This window comes from Trichosurus vulpecula, chromosome 7 (assembly GCF_011100635.1).
Source record: "Trichosurus vulpecula isolate mTriVul1 chromosome 7, mTriVul1.pri, whole genome shotgun sequence".
Lineage (NCBI taxonomy): Eukaryota > Metazoa > Chordata > Mammalia > Diprotodontia > Phalangeridae > Trichosurus > Trichosurus vulpecula.
This window is the reverse complement of record NC_050579.1, coordinates 251,110,049-251,130,246: the sequence shown is the minus strand read 5'-3', so window position 1 is coordinate 251,130,246 and position 20,198 is coordinate 251,110,049. Positions and strand designations below refer to the sequence as shown.

The following is a 20,198-nucleotide window of genomic DNA, read 5'->3' as shown; positions in this document are numbered from 1 at the left end:
AAAATATCTCTCATGACGGCTGGATTTTAAAAGGATTTACTTACTATATAGGAGTCCTCGATTAATTTTTCTTACAATAAAAACAAAGATGGCTAGTGTTGGGATTGTTCCTAACAGTCATTAGACTGGAGGATGTTATACCTTTTTTGGATGTTCCTACTTGCCATATTGCAAAGTGTTATTAACAAACATGATGTGAGGAATGCTGAATGATTGTCAGAGTCCCTTTATGAGTCTCACATGAATAGGAAACTTGCAACACATTCTGGCCAGGGTAAATTCTGCCCTTCTAGTTAAAAAAAAATTATGATTTTAGTACAAAAAAAAGTAGGTTTTAATTTCTTTGTGCTACTTGAAGAAACTCTTTCGAACACTTTGCTCATTAGAATCTCATTTTTAGAAGGGAAACCAATTGAGAAAGCTCTCGAGTTCTTCTGTTTAGTTCTCAGAAAATAGGCAGAAGCTTACTTTGGGAAGGTTCAATATACTTTTAAAAACAAAACCAAACAAACTAAGAATTTCTGATTATTGGAATTATCCAAAAATCAGACAGATGATCTTGTGGAATCCAGATGAGTTCATTATCACTGGAGCTGTGGTAAATGGGGGGATGAATGCTAGAAAGGGCATTCATGTATGGGAAGGGAAGAGTATATTAAATAACTTCTAATTTTTTCCCCAAACTATACAAGTATATGATTACTTGAGTTAAGACTAATTTCCCTCTAAGATGTCTCTAGACTCACACATATATAAAATGTCGTTAATCCTTATTATCCCACTTCAACTTATTTGCAAAAAAAGTATACCTTCTTTTTATTGGTACCTTTAAGATAGTATATTTATTTCTTAATTCACTAAACTATTTTTAAATCTCCCCAATAGTTGGAATTCTCCTCCCTACAGTAGCAGTTCAGATCACTTGGGTAGATTCTTCTGAATTCAACTTCTCCTATGAATTGTCGATTGTATCTTATGGAATTCGCAACTGCCATGGCTGTTTCTAATTACTGATCATGTCTCATGCTTTCTGCAATGGAGAAGACACATGTGGAGAACATGTCCTGCTCTGGTTAAAATGGAACTACAGTACCTGGCTTCTTACCTATTAGGATGAAATCATAAATATGAGCAGTACATAAACTTCTACTAATTACTGTGAAAAACATATGCTAGAGTCAGCATTCTTCTCTCTAAATATAGAGTAGCCACTGAAGTTATAGCAGTTGGTAATCTTCAATGACACCAACAAAATCTTCAAACTACAGAATAGTGGGAGTTAATTCAAATCTTGAAAAAAACACTAGGATATATTATTAAAGGAGTGGTTAGTAAATATCTAGAAAAGGAAGAGGTGATCACAAAGAACAATCATGCTTTCATTAAGAACTAAAAGCAACAGGTAAAAGTTATACAATAGGCAAATTAAGGCTTAGTGTCAGAAAAAACGTCCAATAATTAGAGCAATCCATAAGCAGAAAGTAGGCAGTGGATTTCTCTCCTTCATACTCACTAGTGGAGGTCTTTAAGCAAAATTTGCTTAAACACTTGTCAAGTATTCTGGAGAAGGGAGTCTTTTTTAGGTATGAGTTAGACTAAATGGCCAAAGAAGTCTCTTCCAGCTCTGAGATTCTGAAATTCATTGTGTCTGTGAAGCAAGCTCATATTTTCTCTACAAACTGAGATTCTTATAAAATCATCAAGTCAAAAAGTAACATTGCATAGGGCTGTTTTTCATTTTTATTCAAATTCTATTTTGTTCACAATTTGTTTTATTCTAGAGTCATATTCTGTGAGTCCATATAAACTAGTGGAATAACTGCTCTGGACCACTTTTGAAGGCTTGTTACCTACCCTTCAAGTTCAGCAGCCAATTGGGGTCACTAAGGTGATCTGCGGAAGCAGCCATTTTAACTACAAATATGAGATATATGTTCGAGAATGCACATAGGTAAGTTAACGTAACTACTTGGAACTGTACTATGTTATATCTATCCCCTCACTCCATAAAGAGTTTAAAAATGTGAAATAAAATTTTTTCTAAATCAGACAAAGCAAGTTCTGAAAAAGAAGTTCCTAACTTACTTAAGTGAATAAACAATCACTATACTTCTAGTCTGCAGAGCTTGTTAAGACAACAAAAGCCATATCTTGACATTTCATAAGGAAAAGTAATCATCTTACCGTATTGACCCAATCATGTAAGGTTGTGCCAGCTGAACCACAATGGCACCACTTCCTAGCTGGTGACAGGTGTATCCGGAATCCCAATCGTAATTCTTGGTGTCACCATTCAACAAGGCATTGCGACTACGACTCACACCCTCAATCACACTAGCACAATCGGCAATTGTTGCAACATTCTCCATTGGAACTGTGAAATGAAACACAAAATTTGATATCAGAATAAAAGTGGCAAAAGAGATTCCAACAATGACCTCTGTACTAAGTTACAGTCTATTTTAGACTAAGGACAAAAAAGCAGATTAGAAGATATCATATTACTATTATTATACTGTATAAATTAAGACTTCATTTGAATAATTTTAAAAAATTGATCATTTTAATTTTAATATAATCTTTGTTCCACATATATCACTCTACTTTCTTCTACCCAACATGCCATCTCCTGAAACACAATAAAAAAGAGAAAAATAAGTAGCGCAGCAAAGCTAAACAACAATTCAACTGAGTTTGACTGTAGGAACAACATTCCACACCTGTAGTTCTGTACTTCTGGTTGAAAAAAAAAAAGAACAGAGGTTCACTTTCTTATTTTCTTGGACCTAAACTTGGAAATTGTAATTAAATAATGTTTAATTACATTTGTGTTGGTCACTGGATATATTGTTTTCCTTTATCTGTTTATTTCATTTTCATCCATTCAAATAAGTCTTCCCATGCTTCTCTGAAATCTTCATCTTAATAATTTCTTATAGTGCAATAATATCCCATTATATTCATGTTACACAATTTGTTTATCCATTCCCCAATTGATGGCATTCACTTTGTTTCCAGTTCTTTGTAACCACAAAAACTGGTGCTATGAATATTCTGGGTATACATGAGACCTGTCTTGGGCCTTCTTGGGGAATATGCCTAGAAGGGGAATCTCTGGATCAAAAGATATAAACATTTTAGTCACTTCTTCTGCATAATTACAAACTGCTTTCCTAAAATGGCTAAATCAATTCATAGTTTGTTCAATAGTAGATGAGCGTACCCATCTTTCTGGAGCCTGTACAACGACTATTACCATCTCTTGTCATACTTGTGAAATTTCTGGGTATCTGGGGAAACCTGACATGTTTTGGCTTGCAAATTCTCTTATTATTAGTGATTTGGAACAATCTATTACATGTTTGTGAATAATTTACAATTCTTTGATCACATATTTGGATATATGCTGGCAAATGTTTAACAACCATCTCTACATTTCAGGATACATTTTTATGTTTAATCTGCAATATTAAAATTTTTGTATCACTTTAAGCCTAGACAATCAACAAAACAAGCCTGGATTTGTGGTGTTTGCAGTTTCTAAGGTTCATGTTCATACTGAAAATTTAACAATAAGCTCTCATGAGTCTATTTGAGCTGTCTCTAGAACTCATCTATGTACTTATACAGGGTTGGGGAACCTGCAGCCTGAATTTGGATTCAGTCGAAGGGTAGCACTTGAGGACCTAGAGGGCAACATGTGGCCTTGAGGCTACATATTCCCCACCCCTGATTATCCATAGAAAAATGGTTCTTGGTTTCATACATTTATTTTAATTAGCATATTAGATAAGAAAACCACACCAGAAATACTTGATGGAAAGATTTTACTTTCCAATTCACAACTTCTCTCATCTTAGTTGCAGAGATTGTTCTTTTCCAAGTTTTCAGTTTCACATAACTGAAATGATCTCTTTTACCTTTTGTGACAACCTCTATCCCTTATTTAAAGTTCTTTCCCTAAACATAGTTACAGGAGGTAGCTCATCTCATTTTCTTTTGATTTTTTAAAAAATGGTGAGACCTTTCATTTTCAGGCTGCATATCCATTCTGACTAACTATAGTATAAAGTATAAGGTATGGGTTCTGCCAAACTAGTTTCCAGTTTTCCCAGCCCTTTTTTTGTTCAAGAGGGAATATCCACACAAATAGTGGATATTCTTAGATTTATCAGACATTTTTATTGAGTGTTATTGTTTCTGACTCTTGCTTATCTAGTCCGTTCTGATGATCTACTTTAAAATTTTTTGATGAGAATAAATAGCTTTTCTGATTACAGCTTTATAGTATAAGCTGTGATCTGGAAGTGCTACTACTTATTTTGAAATTCTACCTCTTAGTACTCTGATTGCTATATCACTAAATCTATAAATTACTTTAGATAAGATCGCGTGTATTCCATTGATTCAAGTCAACCACCATGAGCACTGAATATCTCTCCACTTAAATAATTTTTATTTCATTAAAGGATATTTTAAATTGTATTTATAAAAGTTTTAAGTGTATCTTAGAACTGACTTCCAGACATGTCATGCTTTTGGAGTTATTTTTAATGGAGTTATTTTCTAAAGTAATTTTTTTTTCAAATTAAGGCTAAGGAAAAAACTAAAAGGAATTAAAAGATAAAAGGATCTAAGGAGTAAAAGATTAATGGGGAACTTAAAGAGTCAACAGAATGGAAGGAAGAATGAAATTAGTATTTTATAAATTAAAAATGTATATCCCTCTAGAGATGAATCAATATGTTGTGTGAATAAGGGAAAGAGGAGGAGAGGGAGACACAGGGGGGAAGAAAACAGTGAGACGTTCCCTAAGTGAGGAAATGGGAGGCAAGAAACAGAAAGGAGTTAGAAATGCTCTCTCACCTGGCTATGACGTAAGCAGAGAAAAAAAAAAGTAGTTTCTTTAATCTTTTAAGAAGCATAAAGGGTAATAGAAAAAAAGGGTAAGAGCAGAGGAAAGGAGGAACTGGAGTAGGTGAGGGAATGGAAAGGAGGTTACATTCTAAAAGGGGGAAACAAAGCCATACCACTGAAGCATGGTAGAGGAAGGAAAAAAAGGGCCTTATGAGGTGTCTGATTGGGGGTATATTCAACTCAAGGTACCATCTTTTCTGGGAATAGTTGTTCTTTTCAGAACTGAATTCTGCCTTAGGAGAGGGAGTGGGTATCCCACCCCCCAACTCCTAAGCATCCAGGGTGATAAGAAGGGCATAGATCTGGAAGTTGTCTATACCAGTACTGAATATAAAATTAAATCAACCATATCATACTTCTTCAACTCAAGAAGCTTTAATTAAATTCCTAGTACTATCAGGCACAGGGAAAGGGGACAAGAATAAAGAGGCAAAAACAAAGGAGTTCCTGACCCCAAGGCACTTACATCTAAAATGAAGGTGGGAGTTGAAGACAATGAATACTTATTCAGATGAGTAAATAGAAAACATAAACAATATAAATATAAGTAATTTTTGTGGGGGAGAGAACATCTTCTAATTTTCCCCAGTGAAAAGTAAACATGAAACTAAACAGTGGAGGCAATACTTTCCAAACAACTACCTGGTGAATGAGATAGAACAAGAGTTGCTATTTCTGTTTCTTACAGATGAGGAAACTGAGGCCTACAGAATTAAAGTGATTTTTCTCAAGCTAATTAGTAAGAAGATAAGGCCAGATTAAAGGCTAGATCTTCATACTTTGGAGTTAGACCTCCAACACTCAAAAGACAACTAATCACAGAAATACAGAGTTAGAAGGAATTTCAGCAACCATTTAGTCCAACCTATATAATAGAGAAATCTTCATTATAACATACTATTAGAAGATCTCCGAGGGTGGAAACCACTACCTCTCAATAGAAAAATTAAAGAATTAATTAAGCACTTCCTGTGTTGCCACACTATAATCCATCCAGGAAAACATTTCGCTATTAGCTCAAATTATTTAGACATTTTTTTATGACACTAAACTTACATTTGCTTCTGCAACTTCCACCCACAGCTCATGGTTCTTCTTTCTGGGGCCAAATAGAAAAAGTCTACTTTCTCTTCCGCTTCATAGACCTTTAGATACTTGACCACAGCCCACATGTCTTGGCTAAGTCTTCTTTCCTTCAAGCTAAACACGCCTAGTTCATTCCCTTTAGCATCCTAGTTCTCTTCTAGCTCATCAATGTCCTTCAATCTATCAATCAACTGGCAAGTATTTACTGAGAGCCAACTAGGTGCTAGGGACGCAAGGACAAAAATGAAAGTCTCCCATTTTATTGGAGGAGACAATAAGTACATAAATAAATACAAACAATATACAAAATAAATATAAACTAAATTTTTTACTGGGATGGAAACTAACATCTGGAGAATTAAGAAAGCTTTCATGTAGGCATCAGAGAGTTTTGAATAAAACAATAATTCAACAATTTATAAGAGGTGGGCATATATTCTAGGATGGGAGGACTGTTACTATAAAGGTAGGGAGATGGAGTAATGTATGTGAGAAACAGCAAAAAGGCCAATTGGGTCCATCTGAATATGGGAAAAGGAGTACTATACAATAAAATTTGAAAGCTACATCGGAATCAAGTTGTAAAGGATTTAAAAAACCAAACATATCAGATAATGTTGTTGTTCAATTATTTCAGGTGTGTCCAACTCTTCATGGCCCCATTTGGGGTTTTCTCAGCAAACATACTGGAGTGATTTACCATTTCTTTCTCCAGTTCACTTTACAGATGAGGAAACTGTGGCAAATTGGGTTAAATGAGATGCCCAAGGTCACACAGCTACTCAGTGCCTAAGGCCACATTTAAAGTCTTGGGGCTACTGCTTTTTCTGAATACGAATGTTTAGCCTGGAGAGGATGAGTCTATGATTGGTCCAGTTCTCTGTGCCACACACTGCCTTCATCACATTGTTGTTAACAGTCATTTAGTACTGCAGACTTTTGTGTTTCACTAACACTGTCTTCCACTTATTTCAACACAACAAAACATCACAATGTGCCTTGCTACTACGGTGGCTGTGTAAGACCAACAACACCAGCACACAGAATTGCTGCTAGCACAAGATCTTTGATCTGATTTTCTAAGGCAAGCAACTTTAAGGGGTCAACAATCTCACTAATCAAACATACATATATCATTCACTTAGTTTACGGGAAAAAGCCAGCACCCTGAACTTCAGAGAGAATACAAACAGAAATTACAAACACACATTATATAAACAGAGCAAATAACACAAACCAGTCTATCCATAGCAATACCAGAGAATTACCAGAGAAGCACCAACATCTGGGTTTTTTCAAAGCCAGGGGGCTCCTTAACAACGGCTACCCAGAGGCTCATCTGGTCAAATCTCACAACACTCTTCCAGGGAGTGAGAACCCCAAACAAAATGCTAACCTCTGAGTTTATATACCCTTCTTAGGGCCCCAAAGCTCCACACCTAATCAGCAAAAGGGTGTGGGCCTGGGGCTTTGTACCTAGTAAGACTTAACTAAAGCCACTTGATTACTTTAGCATTCTAAAAGAGAAAACAGTAAAAAAAAATCCCACCTTAATTAATATTACAGTGACTGCTGCTGTTTCTGATTCCATTCCTCTCAAGGACTCCCTGCCATGTCTGATAGTCTATGCCTACTCTGGCATTTAAGTCATACAGAATTACAAGTTTGTCCTTTTTCAGTATACTAATGAGAGTCTCCTGGTCTTATTTTCTTTGACCTCATGTTTCAACAATCCGTCTAGGAGCTGTTGTGGGAGTGAAAGATCAACACAAGCCCAACAACAAGCATGCTGCCAAAGCTCAGGTTCTTTTGATCTGCTTTACTAAGGAAAGCAACGTTAAGGAGTTGACAAGCTTACTTTAATTCAGCATACAAATACCATTCACTTAGTTCAGGGGAAAAAACCAGCACCCTGAACTTTGGGGCAAATACAAACAAATTACAAACATCGACAGACAGACCTTGTCTGATTCAAATCCCAATACATAGTTACCAGAGTTTAACAAGGTCCCAGCATTCGGGTTTACAAGCTGGAGGGCTCTTAGCTACAGCTGCCCAGAGTCTCCAGCCACCAAGAGTGACAGCCCTGCGCAAATAGCTCTGTCTTCTCTTCTTATACGTTTCGGACGTCATCAACATCATCTGAATGACCAGAAGTTAGGCTCCTATGATTGGCTCTTGAGTTAGTACCTCCCCTTAGTACCCTGGGAGCTACACACCTACATAGGCTTAGCACCTAATAAGGGTTTGGGCCTGGGGCTTAGCACCTAGTAAGACTCAATGAAATACACTGAATTAATCAAAGGAAACAAAAGCCAAACTCTTCAAGGGCACTTGGTTGAACTGAGTGCTAAGAGCCCGTTTTGCTTACCAACACACCTCATTAGGATTAGTCAGGTGGGAGCATACCCACTGATGATGGTGGCATGGCACTTTTCTGTAAGTGGCAGTTGCATTGTCATGTGCCTGTGCCTGTCATTCTCCTTTTGGGAGACATATAAGCATGCTGACTAGATTAGATCTGATTATGAAACCTATTCCAGCTTCACGGTACTCTTCATTACAGTAGCCTCTCCAGAAAAATGTATATCAAGTTATGTATACCAAACTGAAGCTTTACAGAGCTGTCATACTGAATTCACTGTTGTATACATGTGAAACCTGGAGAGTCTATTAGCTCCATGCCAGAAAACCGAACCCCTTCCACTTGAATTATCCTAGGAAGATTCCGAAGATTACTTCTTGAGATAGGGTAGCAAATGCTGATGTCTTGTTTCAAGTTGAACTTCCAAGCATTCAAACTTTACTTCAGAGTACTACAACTCCAGTGGGTTGGCCAAGTAGCCCAAGTGCAAAGTGCTTGCTGTTTGTTCTTCTTTCTCAAAGAGGACCATGACATCAGGAAGGGAATGCATGACTTGCAAGTGAATTGGATTTAAGTGAGGGAGGGTTGTGCAAAGTCACCAGCCTCATTCTCTCCTCCTGAGCCATCTGGTTCTGGTGGCAACATATAGATCAGGATGACTAGAGATGGCCCAGAATGCAGTGGGAGACCTTGGCCTTTTTAAGCTAAGGTCTCTTCCAGGTCTCAATTTGTCTGAGGCAACGCTCATCCAATGATTAAAGCTAGGTGAAAAATGAGGCAAAGAATGGCTTCTTTTACCTAGTCAGAAAAAAAAATCCATCTCTGAGGGGAAGCCCCTCAAGGTTTCTGGCCAAAACAGACAACTACTGTTTATATTCATTCTGAGCCACTGGAACCCAAACAATAACCAAGGTACGCTTGGGCTGGAACCTATTGTTGGCCAATTGGTAAGAGTCAGAGTGATTCAGGTTTAAGGCATGGTCCTTAAAAAGGAAATCTAGCCCATAAACCCCAAGATACCTTGCTAGGTTTCAAGAAGCAAAAGACTATTTTACAGAGAAGCTGCACAAGGCAAAAATTCACAAAGTGGTCAGAAGAAGCAGTACAAGGACATTCTCAAGGTCTCAGGAGAGGCTAGCACAGGTATGTTTGCATAAAGAAGGCACAGTACTCACGAGCAAAGCAGAATCACAGTATCACAAAGGAAACACAAGACACGCAAATTCAGAGACATCACCTTCCCAAATATTCTAACAGACTATATGTGTTTGACCTGTAGTAGAGCCTTCTCAATTTGTTTGGACTGGTCAGCCACGGTTGAACGCACTCGACCCTCATCCCAAAGTCATGATGTCAGCGATCCTCTACAAAAACTAAGGAAAAACAACAACGCTGTATATTGTGTAGCTAATCTATTCCACTGATCGATAGCTCTATTTCTTAGCTAGTATCAGACTGTTTGGATGATTATCACTTTGTAGTATAGTTTGAAATCTGGCACTGCTAGGCTACCTTCTTTCATATTTGTTAAACTGATTCACTTGATATTCTTGACGTTTGGTTCTTCCAGACGAATTCTGTTATTATTTTTTCTAGCATTATAAAATAATTCTTTGATAATTTGACTGGTATGGCAATGAATAAGTAAATTAATTTAGGTAAAACTGTTATTTTTATTATATTGTCTTGGCCTACCCATAAGCAATCAATTTTTTCAATTGTTTATTGAGATATGTCTTTGTGTGAAAGTGTTCTATAACTGTGTTCATGTAAGTCCTGGGTTTGTCTTGGCATGGAGACTCTCAAGTATTTTATAATGTCTGCAGTTACTTTACATGGATTTTCTCTATCTCTTCCTTCTGGGTTTTGTTGGTAATAAATAGAAATGCTGATGACTAGTGGGGGTTCATTTTATATGCTGCAAATCTGACAAAGTTGTTAATTATTTCAACTAATTTTTTTAGTTAAATCTCAAGGGATCTTTAAATATAACATATCATCTGCAAAGAGTGACAGTTTTATTTCCTTATTGCCTATTTTTGTTCCTTCAATTTCTTTTTTCTTGTCTTATTGCTAGAGTTAGCATTTCTAGTACAATATTGAATAATAGTAGTGATAATGGACACCCTTCTTTACCTCTGATATTATTGGGAAAGCTTCTAGCTCATCCCCATTACAGATAATGCTTACTCTTGGGTTTAGATACCACTTACTTCAAGAAAGGTTCCATTGATTCCTGTGCTTTCCAGTGTTTTTTTAATAAGAATGGGTGCTACATTTTGTCAAAAGTTTTTTTCTGCATCTATTGATATAATCATATGATTTTTGTTGTTTTTGTTATTGACATGGTCAATTATGCTTATACTTTTGCTTAAATTGAACCAGCCCTATATTCCTGGTAGAAATCCCACCCGATCATAATCTTTGTAATATATTGCTGTAATCTTCTTGCTAGTATTTTATTTTAAATATTTGCATCAACATTCATTAGGGGAAATGGCCTGAGGTTTTCTTTCTCTGTTTTTGCTCTTCTTGGTTTAGGTATCAAAACCATATTTTTGTCATAAAAAGAGTTTGGTGGGACTCCTTCTTAAACTATTTTTTCAAATAGCTTATATAGTACTGGGATTAGTTGTTTCTTAAATATTTGGTAGAATTCACCTGCAAATCCACCTAGTCCTGGCGATTATTTCTTTGGGAGCTCATTTATGGCTTATTCAATTTCTGTTTCTAAGATAGGCTTATTTAAGTATTTTATTTCCTTTTCTGTTAATCTTGGCAATTTATATTTTTGTGAATATTCATCCTTTTCGGTTAGTTTTTATGGCATATAGTGGGCAAAACAACTGCTAATAATTGCTTTAATTTAATCTTCATTGGTGCTGCATTCACCCTTTTCATTTTTGATACTAGTAATATCATTTTTCTTAAGAAGTACTACGTGTTCAGGTGAGAACAGATAAAGGACAGTCAACAAATATTTGTAGGGCACTTTAGTATGTGCCAGGTCCTGTGCTATTCACTAGAGATACAAGAAAAAAAGGGCAAAAATATAGTATGTAATCTCAAAAAAAACTTACCTTCTAATTGCAGATAACTGCATATAGAAGATATATACAAGGCCCTGGGAGTGAGGATGGAGAGGGAAGAGGAGGACCAGGAAAAACCACCTGTAGGTTTTAAGCTGAGTTCTAAAGGAAATATGAGTGTTCAGGGGTAAAGATGAAAAGGAAGAGGCAGGGGGATAGCCAGTGAAAAGCCCAGAGTCAAGAGAGTGCTCATAGATGCACAATAAGGATGTTAATGTAGGTGAATTGTACTGTAAGTGGAGGGGTGTAAAATGTAAGATGGGAAAGGTAAAAAGCAATCAGCCTGTGAAGGACTTTATATGCCAAACAAAAGATTTTTATTGGATTCTTTTTTTAAAATTTATTTTTTATTTTTAGTTTACAACACTCAGTTTCACCAGTTTTTGAGTTCCAAATTTTCTCCCCTTTCCTCTCCTCTCCCCTACCTCCCAAGATGGCATGTAATTCAATACAAATTCTACATATAGCTTCACATTAAACTTATTTTCATATTTGTCAAGTTGTAAAGAAGAATTATAACCAATGGAATGAACTATGAGAAAGAAGAAACAACTCCCCCCAAAAAAGGTGAGAGAGAGAGAGAGTGAGAGAGCGAGCAAATAGTTTGCTTCAATCTGTATTCAGATTCTGTAATTCTTTCTCTGGATATGGATAGCTTTTTCCATAATGAGTCTTTTGGAGTTGTCTTAGAACCTTGCATTGCTGAAAAGAATCAAGTCTATCGAAGTCAGTCATCACAGATACTGCGTGTCTGTAATCATGTACAATGTTCTCAAGGTTCTGCTCCCCTCACTCAGCATCAGCTCATATAAGTCTCTCTAGGTTATTATGAAGTTCATCTGCTCCTCATTTCTTATAACACAATAGTACTCCATTACATTCATATACCACAACCTGTTTACCAATTTCCCAATTGATGGGCATCCTCCTGACTTCCAGTTCTTTGCAACCACAAAAAGAGCTGCTATAAATATTTTTGTATATACTGGTCCATTTCCCACTTGTGTGATCTCTTTGGGATACAGCCCTAGAAGTGATATTGCTGGGTCAGAGGGTATGCACGTTTTTATAGCCCTTTGGGCATGGTTCCAAATTGCTCTCCAGAATGGCTGGATCAGTTCACAATTCTACCAACAATACAAAAGTGTTCCAATTTTGCCATTATCTTCTCCAGCATTTATCATTTTCCTGCTTTGTTATGGTTGCCAATCTGACAGGAGAGATGTGGTACCTAAGAGTTGTTTTGATTTGCATTTCTCTAATCAATAGTAATTGAGAGCATTTTTTCATATTACTATAGATATCTTTAATTTCTTCCTCTGAAAACTGCCTGTTCATATCCTTTCACCATTTCTCAATTGGGGAATGACTTGTATTCTTATAAATTTGGCTCAGTTTCCTGTATATTTTAGAGATGAGGTCTTTATCAGAGATAATGGTTGTAAAATTTTTTTTCCCCAGTTTTCTGCTTCCTTCCTAATCTTGGTTTCATTGGCTTTGTTTTTACAAAAACTTTTCAATTTAACATAATAAAATTTGAAGGTAATAGGGAACCACTGGTTTTTACAGGGGAGGAAGGCTAAAAAATAAGGAAAAGGAAAGAGGCACAGCAGAAGGCAACTTTGCTAAAGTTAAAAAAAAAAGACAAAAAACCTCATAACAAAGAAGGAAACATGAAGGGAAGGGGAAATGGATATTTACAAGTAGAGGGAAGAGCTTGGTTTTTGACTTAGAAAGAAATGTGCATAGCAGTCCAATGTTTGAAAAAAACCAAGAGCAGAAATTGCTGAGGAAGAGATTCTTTACTCAATAAGAAGTTCTGGGAAAACCTAAGAACTCTGGTGAACAACAGGTCCAGATGCATATCTTATACTTTATATCATCATAAATTCCAAATGCACCAGGAGTCTAAATCAGAAGGTTATAAATCTGTGGTCATTAAATTTGTTCTTTAAATATTTTGACAACAGTATTTCAATAATATTGCATTTCTTTGTAATCCTCTCTGCATTTAATTTCACACATTTAGAAACATTAGTCTGAGAAGGGTTTCCATAAGCTTCATCAGACTATCAAAGTTCTAGAACTCCTGGTGTCTATAATAATAAAACTGATACCATAAAAAGAAATTTTGGGAGGATGGAAGATTCTATTTTATATAATCATGGACAGGGGAAAATTCTAGGAGTGCTTTAAAAAGACGAAACATATAATCTTGACTATAAAATTAAAAAGCTGTTGTACAAGTAACATTCTGGGGGCCTAGGTCATGTCAGTCAAATTGATTTTCATCAGCTGACAGTGAATAACCTCATTTTTTGAGAAATGTATTTCGTAAGGGGTAAGTGGTGGTTTATTGGGAGGCATATATTAAGTTGTAATGATATGTGTGCATGTGTGCATATATTCACACATATACACAGAGAAAGAGTGAATTTTGGGTAAGAAACTAGAGAGCTTAGTGACACAGGTGGTGTTTTCATCGCAAGACAATCTGGGGAGTGAACAGCTAGGTAAAAAAGAGATTTGAACTGGGGGAAAAAGTGGAAGCCCACTGAATGGCACATTGCTAAATAAGTTCTATTATGTCAATGTAATGGTACATAGCTGTGCTGTAAGAAATGATGAGGAGGATGGCTTCAGAAAAGCCTGGGATGATTGGACTGATGCAAAGTAAAGTGTGCAGAACCAGGAGAACCAATTTATACAATAACAACAATATCTTATAGGATTTTTGAAAGATTTAGGAATTCTGATCAACACAATGACCAACCACAATTCCAAAGGACATGAGATAGAGACCTGATGAACTCAGAGTGCAGACTGAAGCATATTTTCTTTTCTTTTCTTTTTTTGGACATGACTAATCGAGGAATTTGTTTTGCTTGACTACACAAATTTATAAAGTGTTTTGTTTTTCCAATCTTCTCAATGGATGAGGAGTTGGAAAGTGGAAAGGAGAAAATTCAGAAATGAAAATAAAAATTGAATTGAAAAAGAAAAAAATTAAAAAATATTTTGAATGACTAGCTTGGAGACTTAGTTTGTAGCATAAACAGAAAGACAATGTATACAATTACAAATGAAACAGAAATAACAACATAACAGTTAAAATAGAATCTTATTAAATAATAATGACCAAGCTTGGCTCCAAAGAAAAACCAGAAGGAAGATGGGGGTTCTCAAAGCATTTCTCCCAGTTTTTCACAGAAGTGGGGAGAGTATGGGGGTGGATATTACATATGTCGGATTATTTTAATTTGTTGATTAGCTCTGCTGAATTTTTCTTTTTTGGTGTTGGGGGATATCCTTTGTTACAAGATATAACTTTGGGAGAGTCATAAAAGCAGGATTCCATTGTGAAGTGTAGGTGATATACCAAAAGATATTAATACAAATTTGTTTATAATTTTAAAAAATTAAGAAAGAAATTTCTTGAGGATAGGAAATAGCTGGACCACAGCTTAAAATATTAAGAATTACTTCCTTTTAGCCAGGGATAAATCACACTTCTAACAAAATCTGTAACAAAGTATTAGTCTGGCATCTTGCAATCCAATCAAAAGGGTTTTAAAATGAATGAGGGTAGACGGAGAAAATTATCTCTATGTTTCTACTAAGTTAGATACCAAAACTATGTAGGCAGAATAGTAGTAGAAAAACTCCAAATTCACAGGAGATAAAATACAAGAAAGCAATCAGCAATAAAACCCTTAAATTCAGACATCTATGTACACATGAACAAAATATAGGTGACAGGCATAATAAGGCTAATGCAATGAGGCTTGACAACTGATATTTGGTAAAGAGATACATGAGTGTCAAGCAAGACAATTTCCTATACTGGCCATGTCCAAAAATATGTGTCTCGTTTTGTATATTAGTTCAGGTAGGATCCTTCATTATTTTTTTTCCCTAAACCATTCTTTCTTTTTTATTAAGATTTTTTTATTTTTAGTTTACAACACTCAGTTGCGTATGATCCTGAGTTCCAGATTTTCTTCCCCCCACCCCTCCCCAAGATGGCATGGAATCTGCTATATCTTCTACATATAACTTCACATTGAATTTATTTACACAATAGTCAAGTTGTAAAGAAGAATTATTACCAATGGAATGAATCATGAGAAAGAAGAAACAAAACAAAAAACAAAAACAAAAACAAAAGAGAAAAAAAAGGAGAGCAAACAGTTTGCCTCACTCTGCATTCAGTTTCCATAGTTCTTTCTCTGGATGTGGATAGCTCTCTCCCTCATGAGTCCTTTGGAGTTGTCTTTGAACCTTGTATTGCTCAGAAGAGCTGAGTCTATCAAAGTTAGTCATCACAGAATCCATGTACCTGTGGTTGGGTACAATGTTCTCCTGGTTCTGCTCCACTCACTCAGCATCATATCATGTAGGTTTTTACAGGTTATTATGAAGTCCGTATCTTCCCCACTTCTTATAGCACAATAGTATTTCATTACCTTCATATTCCACAACTTGTTCAGCCATTCCCCAATTGATGGGAACCCCCTTGATTTCCAATTCTTTGCTACCACAAAAAGAGCCACTATAAATATTTTTGTACATACGGGTCCTTTTCCCATTTGTGTGATCTCTTTGGGATACAATCCTAGAAGAGGTACTGCTCTCCAGAATGGCTTGGATCCTTCATTATTATCCTCTGTTATTATGGTTGATCACTGCCCTGATCAGAATTCTCAATTCCTTCAAAATTGTTCATTTTTACACTGAACATCATAGCTTATTAAGATACATAAGAAACTGAGGAGCCAGAGGGAAAAGAATAATGGGATACATTTGGATAATGATCAATGGAGGCAGAAATAGAAGCAATATTGTCATCAAAAAATATCACAGAACACAAGCCTGGCACAAAGGTATGATGTTGCAGTGACAGGAACTTCAATTACCAAGACAGATCTCTACCCAAAGCTGAGCAACTCATAATTTCTTGAATTGCTTTAATGATAATTTATTCCTTCAAAAGGTGGAGGAATCAATGAAGGAACATTCTATTTTGAGCCGCCTTTCAACAACAAGCAGGAACTGGTTGCTTACATAGAAATTATAGAAACTTTGGAGAGAGAAAAATTTGTGATAAAGGATATGAACCCTAGATTTTGGGAGAGTGGTTTTCAAAGGGTTCTGAAGAGGGATAGCTAGGATTCCAAGAACTAAAATACTATAGGGACAATCAGTTCAGAAAGTATGGGAAGCTCTCAAGGATAAGATTTTGAAGACAGAGAGACAAGTCTGAAGAGGAGTTATATTTTAGAAAATGTTAAAAGACTACATTAATTGACTAACATAGATGCTCAGGAAACCTATTAACCAATTTTTGGTTTTTTAAAAAAATTCTAAGGTGTAATTCTAAAATTTTATTGAAAACTTTGCTTTTTACATCAGTCATTTTATTATATAACCCTCCTCTATGGAAGCTTCCCTTTTATCACAGAAAAACAGTTAAGCAAAAAGTACTGTAAAAGGGATCCTGTCTGATTGCATATGTGGTATTCTGTACTCTGTAACTGAAACAAGATATATAAGAATTTGCAAGTCAAGGAATTCACCTAAGATACAAGGGCTACTGGTTTGCTAAGAGGAGGTTTAATAATATAATTTTATTCAAAACAGTGAGACACATCGTTACATAAGCCCTTATCATGGGGATCTTTACCAGCTCCTTCTCTTTATAGACTAGACATGACAGGGCTCAGGAGAACGCAACAGGTATCTGGAGAATAAGCTTGTAGAATAACGTGGGAGAAATGATTGCTTCATAGGATTGACTACCAAGACAGTTCTAAAAATTCTATGTATTATGTACACGCATGAACAAAAAACAGATATTCCAATATTGAACAGATCCTAATTGAAGTCAGATGAATGGATGTCCTGATTCTAACACCTGCAGGACAAACTCGTCTTGCCATATGGTCTCTGAGAACAGAGTATATTTTTCTTCATCCGCCTAAGTGCTACACATATAAATTCAAGGCTGATAAGGGTAGCCCTTCATCTAGACCCTTGGTTCTGAGGTGCTACCTTGGAAAAGCTAAGGTGCTGATTATTATTGTCATTGTACCTATTTAACCTACACTTTGCCCGTTTGAAGACCCACATATAAGTCACATGACAAATGAGGGAAACAAATGCATCATTGTGCAATTTTTTCCAGTGGGATTAATAAACACAGAGTAGGAACGAAGGTGGTAGATGGTAGGGATTCAACAGAGGTTGATCTCACAAACTACATACTACCTTAACTGCTGTAGCTTTGCATGTCCTCACTGGTTATTGCTTATTTCACATTCTAGCTGGTCACCAGGCCCTAAACTGGCTACCCCTCATGGAGTTAGATTCCAGGGGACACTGGGGAAAGCAGCATGGAGGATCATCTGGATACATGGGAATAGACTCTTTGGGCTGGCCACATTGACCCCCCTGTACCTGACATTCTAGGCTATTAGCCCTTTTACAAAAAAGACCCATTCATCTTCCTGAGTGTTGCCACAGCTCCTTCTATGCCAACACTCCCAGCTTCTGTTCCAAAAACATCAGGCAAAAAGACCAAACCAAAACAACTGCTCAGAGTTAGAGGATCTCCTACTTGATAGCTGCTTATCCATTCCCTTATTCCTGTTAGAACTCCAGCTCTATTCCAGAGTCACTCTGGACTTCCCCATGCCATAGCAACCTTCTCAGCCTGGAAGATCACTCCATCCCTGCACCCCTGCCACTGATTGGTAGGTTCCTTGCAGAACCTCCATTTTAAGGAAAATGCCCAGGTAGGCCAAATTCATTCTTTCATTCCTTGACAGCCTTGCTTCTGACTCAACTCTTCAGACTTTCTCCACCATGGTCTCTCAAAGGTACCTGCCCCCCAAATTTCCCTCATATTTCAGCTTCTGTTCATGGGTTGTCTTCTCTCATCTTTCCTTTTATTTGTATTTCTACTCTCAGTACTTAGGACTGTATTAGGAACGCAAGAAATCCTGAATAAATGCTTGATGACTTGTTGGGATCACCAGGCTGGTGCTTAATAGATGTTTGTTGTATTTAATTGAAATGGGTCTGGATAATAATGGTTAACCAAACTCTGAAATAATCAAGCAATTACTGAATACTTCAGAGTCAGTTAAGTATAGTGAAGGGCAGATAGGAGGCATAGTGGATAGAGTGTGGGGCCTGGAGTCAAGAGGACCTAAGTTCAAATCCAACCTCAAACACTTGTTGTGTGACCCTGTGTGACACTTACCACTATGTCAGTTTCTCATCTGTAACATGAGCTGGAGAAGAAAATAACAAACCAGTATCTTTGCCAAGAAAACCCCAAATGGGGTCACGAGGGGTTGGGCATGCTGAAATGACTGAACAATAACAAAAAAAGAAAGGGCATTGTTTTTGGAATCAGGTTTTAGTCTTTAACACTGCCTAGTTATGTGATTATCTACCTCACAAGATTGTTTTAAGGCAAGTATTTTGTAAACTTTAAAGTGAAATATAGATATGAATTATTTTGTAAAACATAAGTTTTTATTAGTCTTTTGCTTTTTTTACATCATCATAGTTATATTAGTTCCAGTATCTCTTACTCCTACTCCTTTAAAGCCATTCCACATAACATACAATATTCTTAAAAGACAAAAACATAAAAAGAGGGGAAAAAAATCAGTATCTCTAGTCAATATGTCAAAAAGTCTGAAAAGATGTGCAATTTGCAACATTTATGAACCTTCTACCTCTGGTCTAGGGGTACAGGGTAAGGTAGAAGTGTCTTCTTACATTTCTTCTTTTGGGCCATTCTTGTTCTTTATAATTTTGCAACATAAAAGTGAATTACTATTAAGAAATATTTTTGATTCACTAGTAATCATGTTTGGGGCTGGGCTGGCCAGGTTGAAAAATAGAAGTTAAAAAGACACTTTCTATGTAAAGAAAAGGAAATCATACCATAGTCTTTGTCCCTTTTCCAGAATTCTGATAAAAATCACCTAAATGCTACTATTAGTTGTTTGTAGCACATTCCTTCCCTCTCACGAGAAAAATCTATCATGGCACTAATGCAATACTTGTCCTTCTCCTGAATAACATGAAGTCTGTCGAGATGGATGATCTAATACTTACTCAAGAGTCTTATTGATTGTAAATAATGAAATTCTGTGGCCTTCTTTACAGGGGAAAATTAAAGAGTGATTTTAAATTGCAACACACAGAAGGTGCCATGCTGTTTTTCCTCCTTAGGGATGATGCCACTCCCTACTTTGAATGTTCATTATTGTCTTTCATATGCATCTGATAAATTTTATTAAAAATGCCATCTGGATGGGACTTGGGTCTGTTCTATATTTTCAGTATCCTAGTTTTCCTTCCTTTTCCCATTTGAATTTAACCTCAATTTTTCATTTTGTTTACAAAGATGTACTGCTAAAACTCAGTCTTGTTTCTGTCTCTTTATAATTTTCCTTTGCTATCCTTTAGCAACATAAGCTATTGCAATAGCTTGTGTTGCAAGTGAAAAGCAAAGGAGAACTGTTTTAGATAGAAATTACTTCTTCCCATTCCATGCACAGAGTAATTTTGCTCAGACAAATTTAATTTGCTGTTTCTCAATGCAAAAAACATGTGGGTTAACAAAATGTATACATTCTGCAAGTGTAGGAATCCTAGGATAAATAGGCAGTAGGAAAAAGTGATCTGAAAACAATTTTACTGTTTTCTATTCTTTCATAGCA

At 36.2% G+C, this 20,198-nt stretch overlaps 1 protein-coding gene across 1 annotated transcript in view; it reads right to left on the bottom strand.

Moving 5' to 3' along the window:
• Nucleotides 1-20,198, bottom strand: part of BTBD9 (BTB domain containing 9) — a 552,498-nt gene that overhangs the window by 147,097 nt on the left and 385,203 nt on the right. Inside the window, exon 8 of the mRNA XM_036768793.1 lies at nt 2,185-2,374. Coding sequence (XP_036624688.1) covers nt 2,185-2,374 — 190 coding nt within the window. The remainder of the gene's footprint in view (nt 1-2,184; nt 2,375-20,198) is intronic.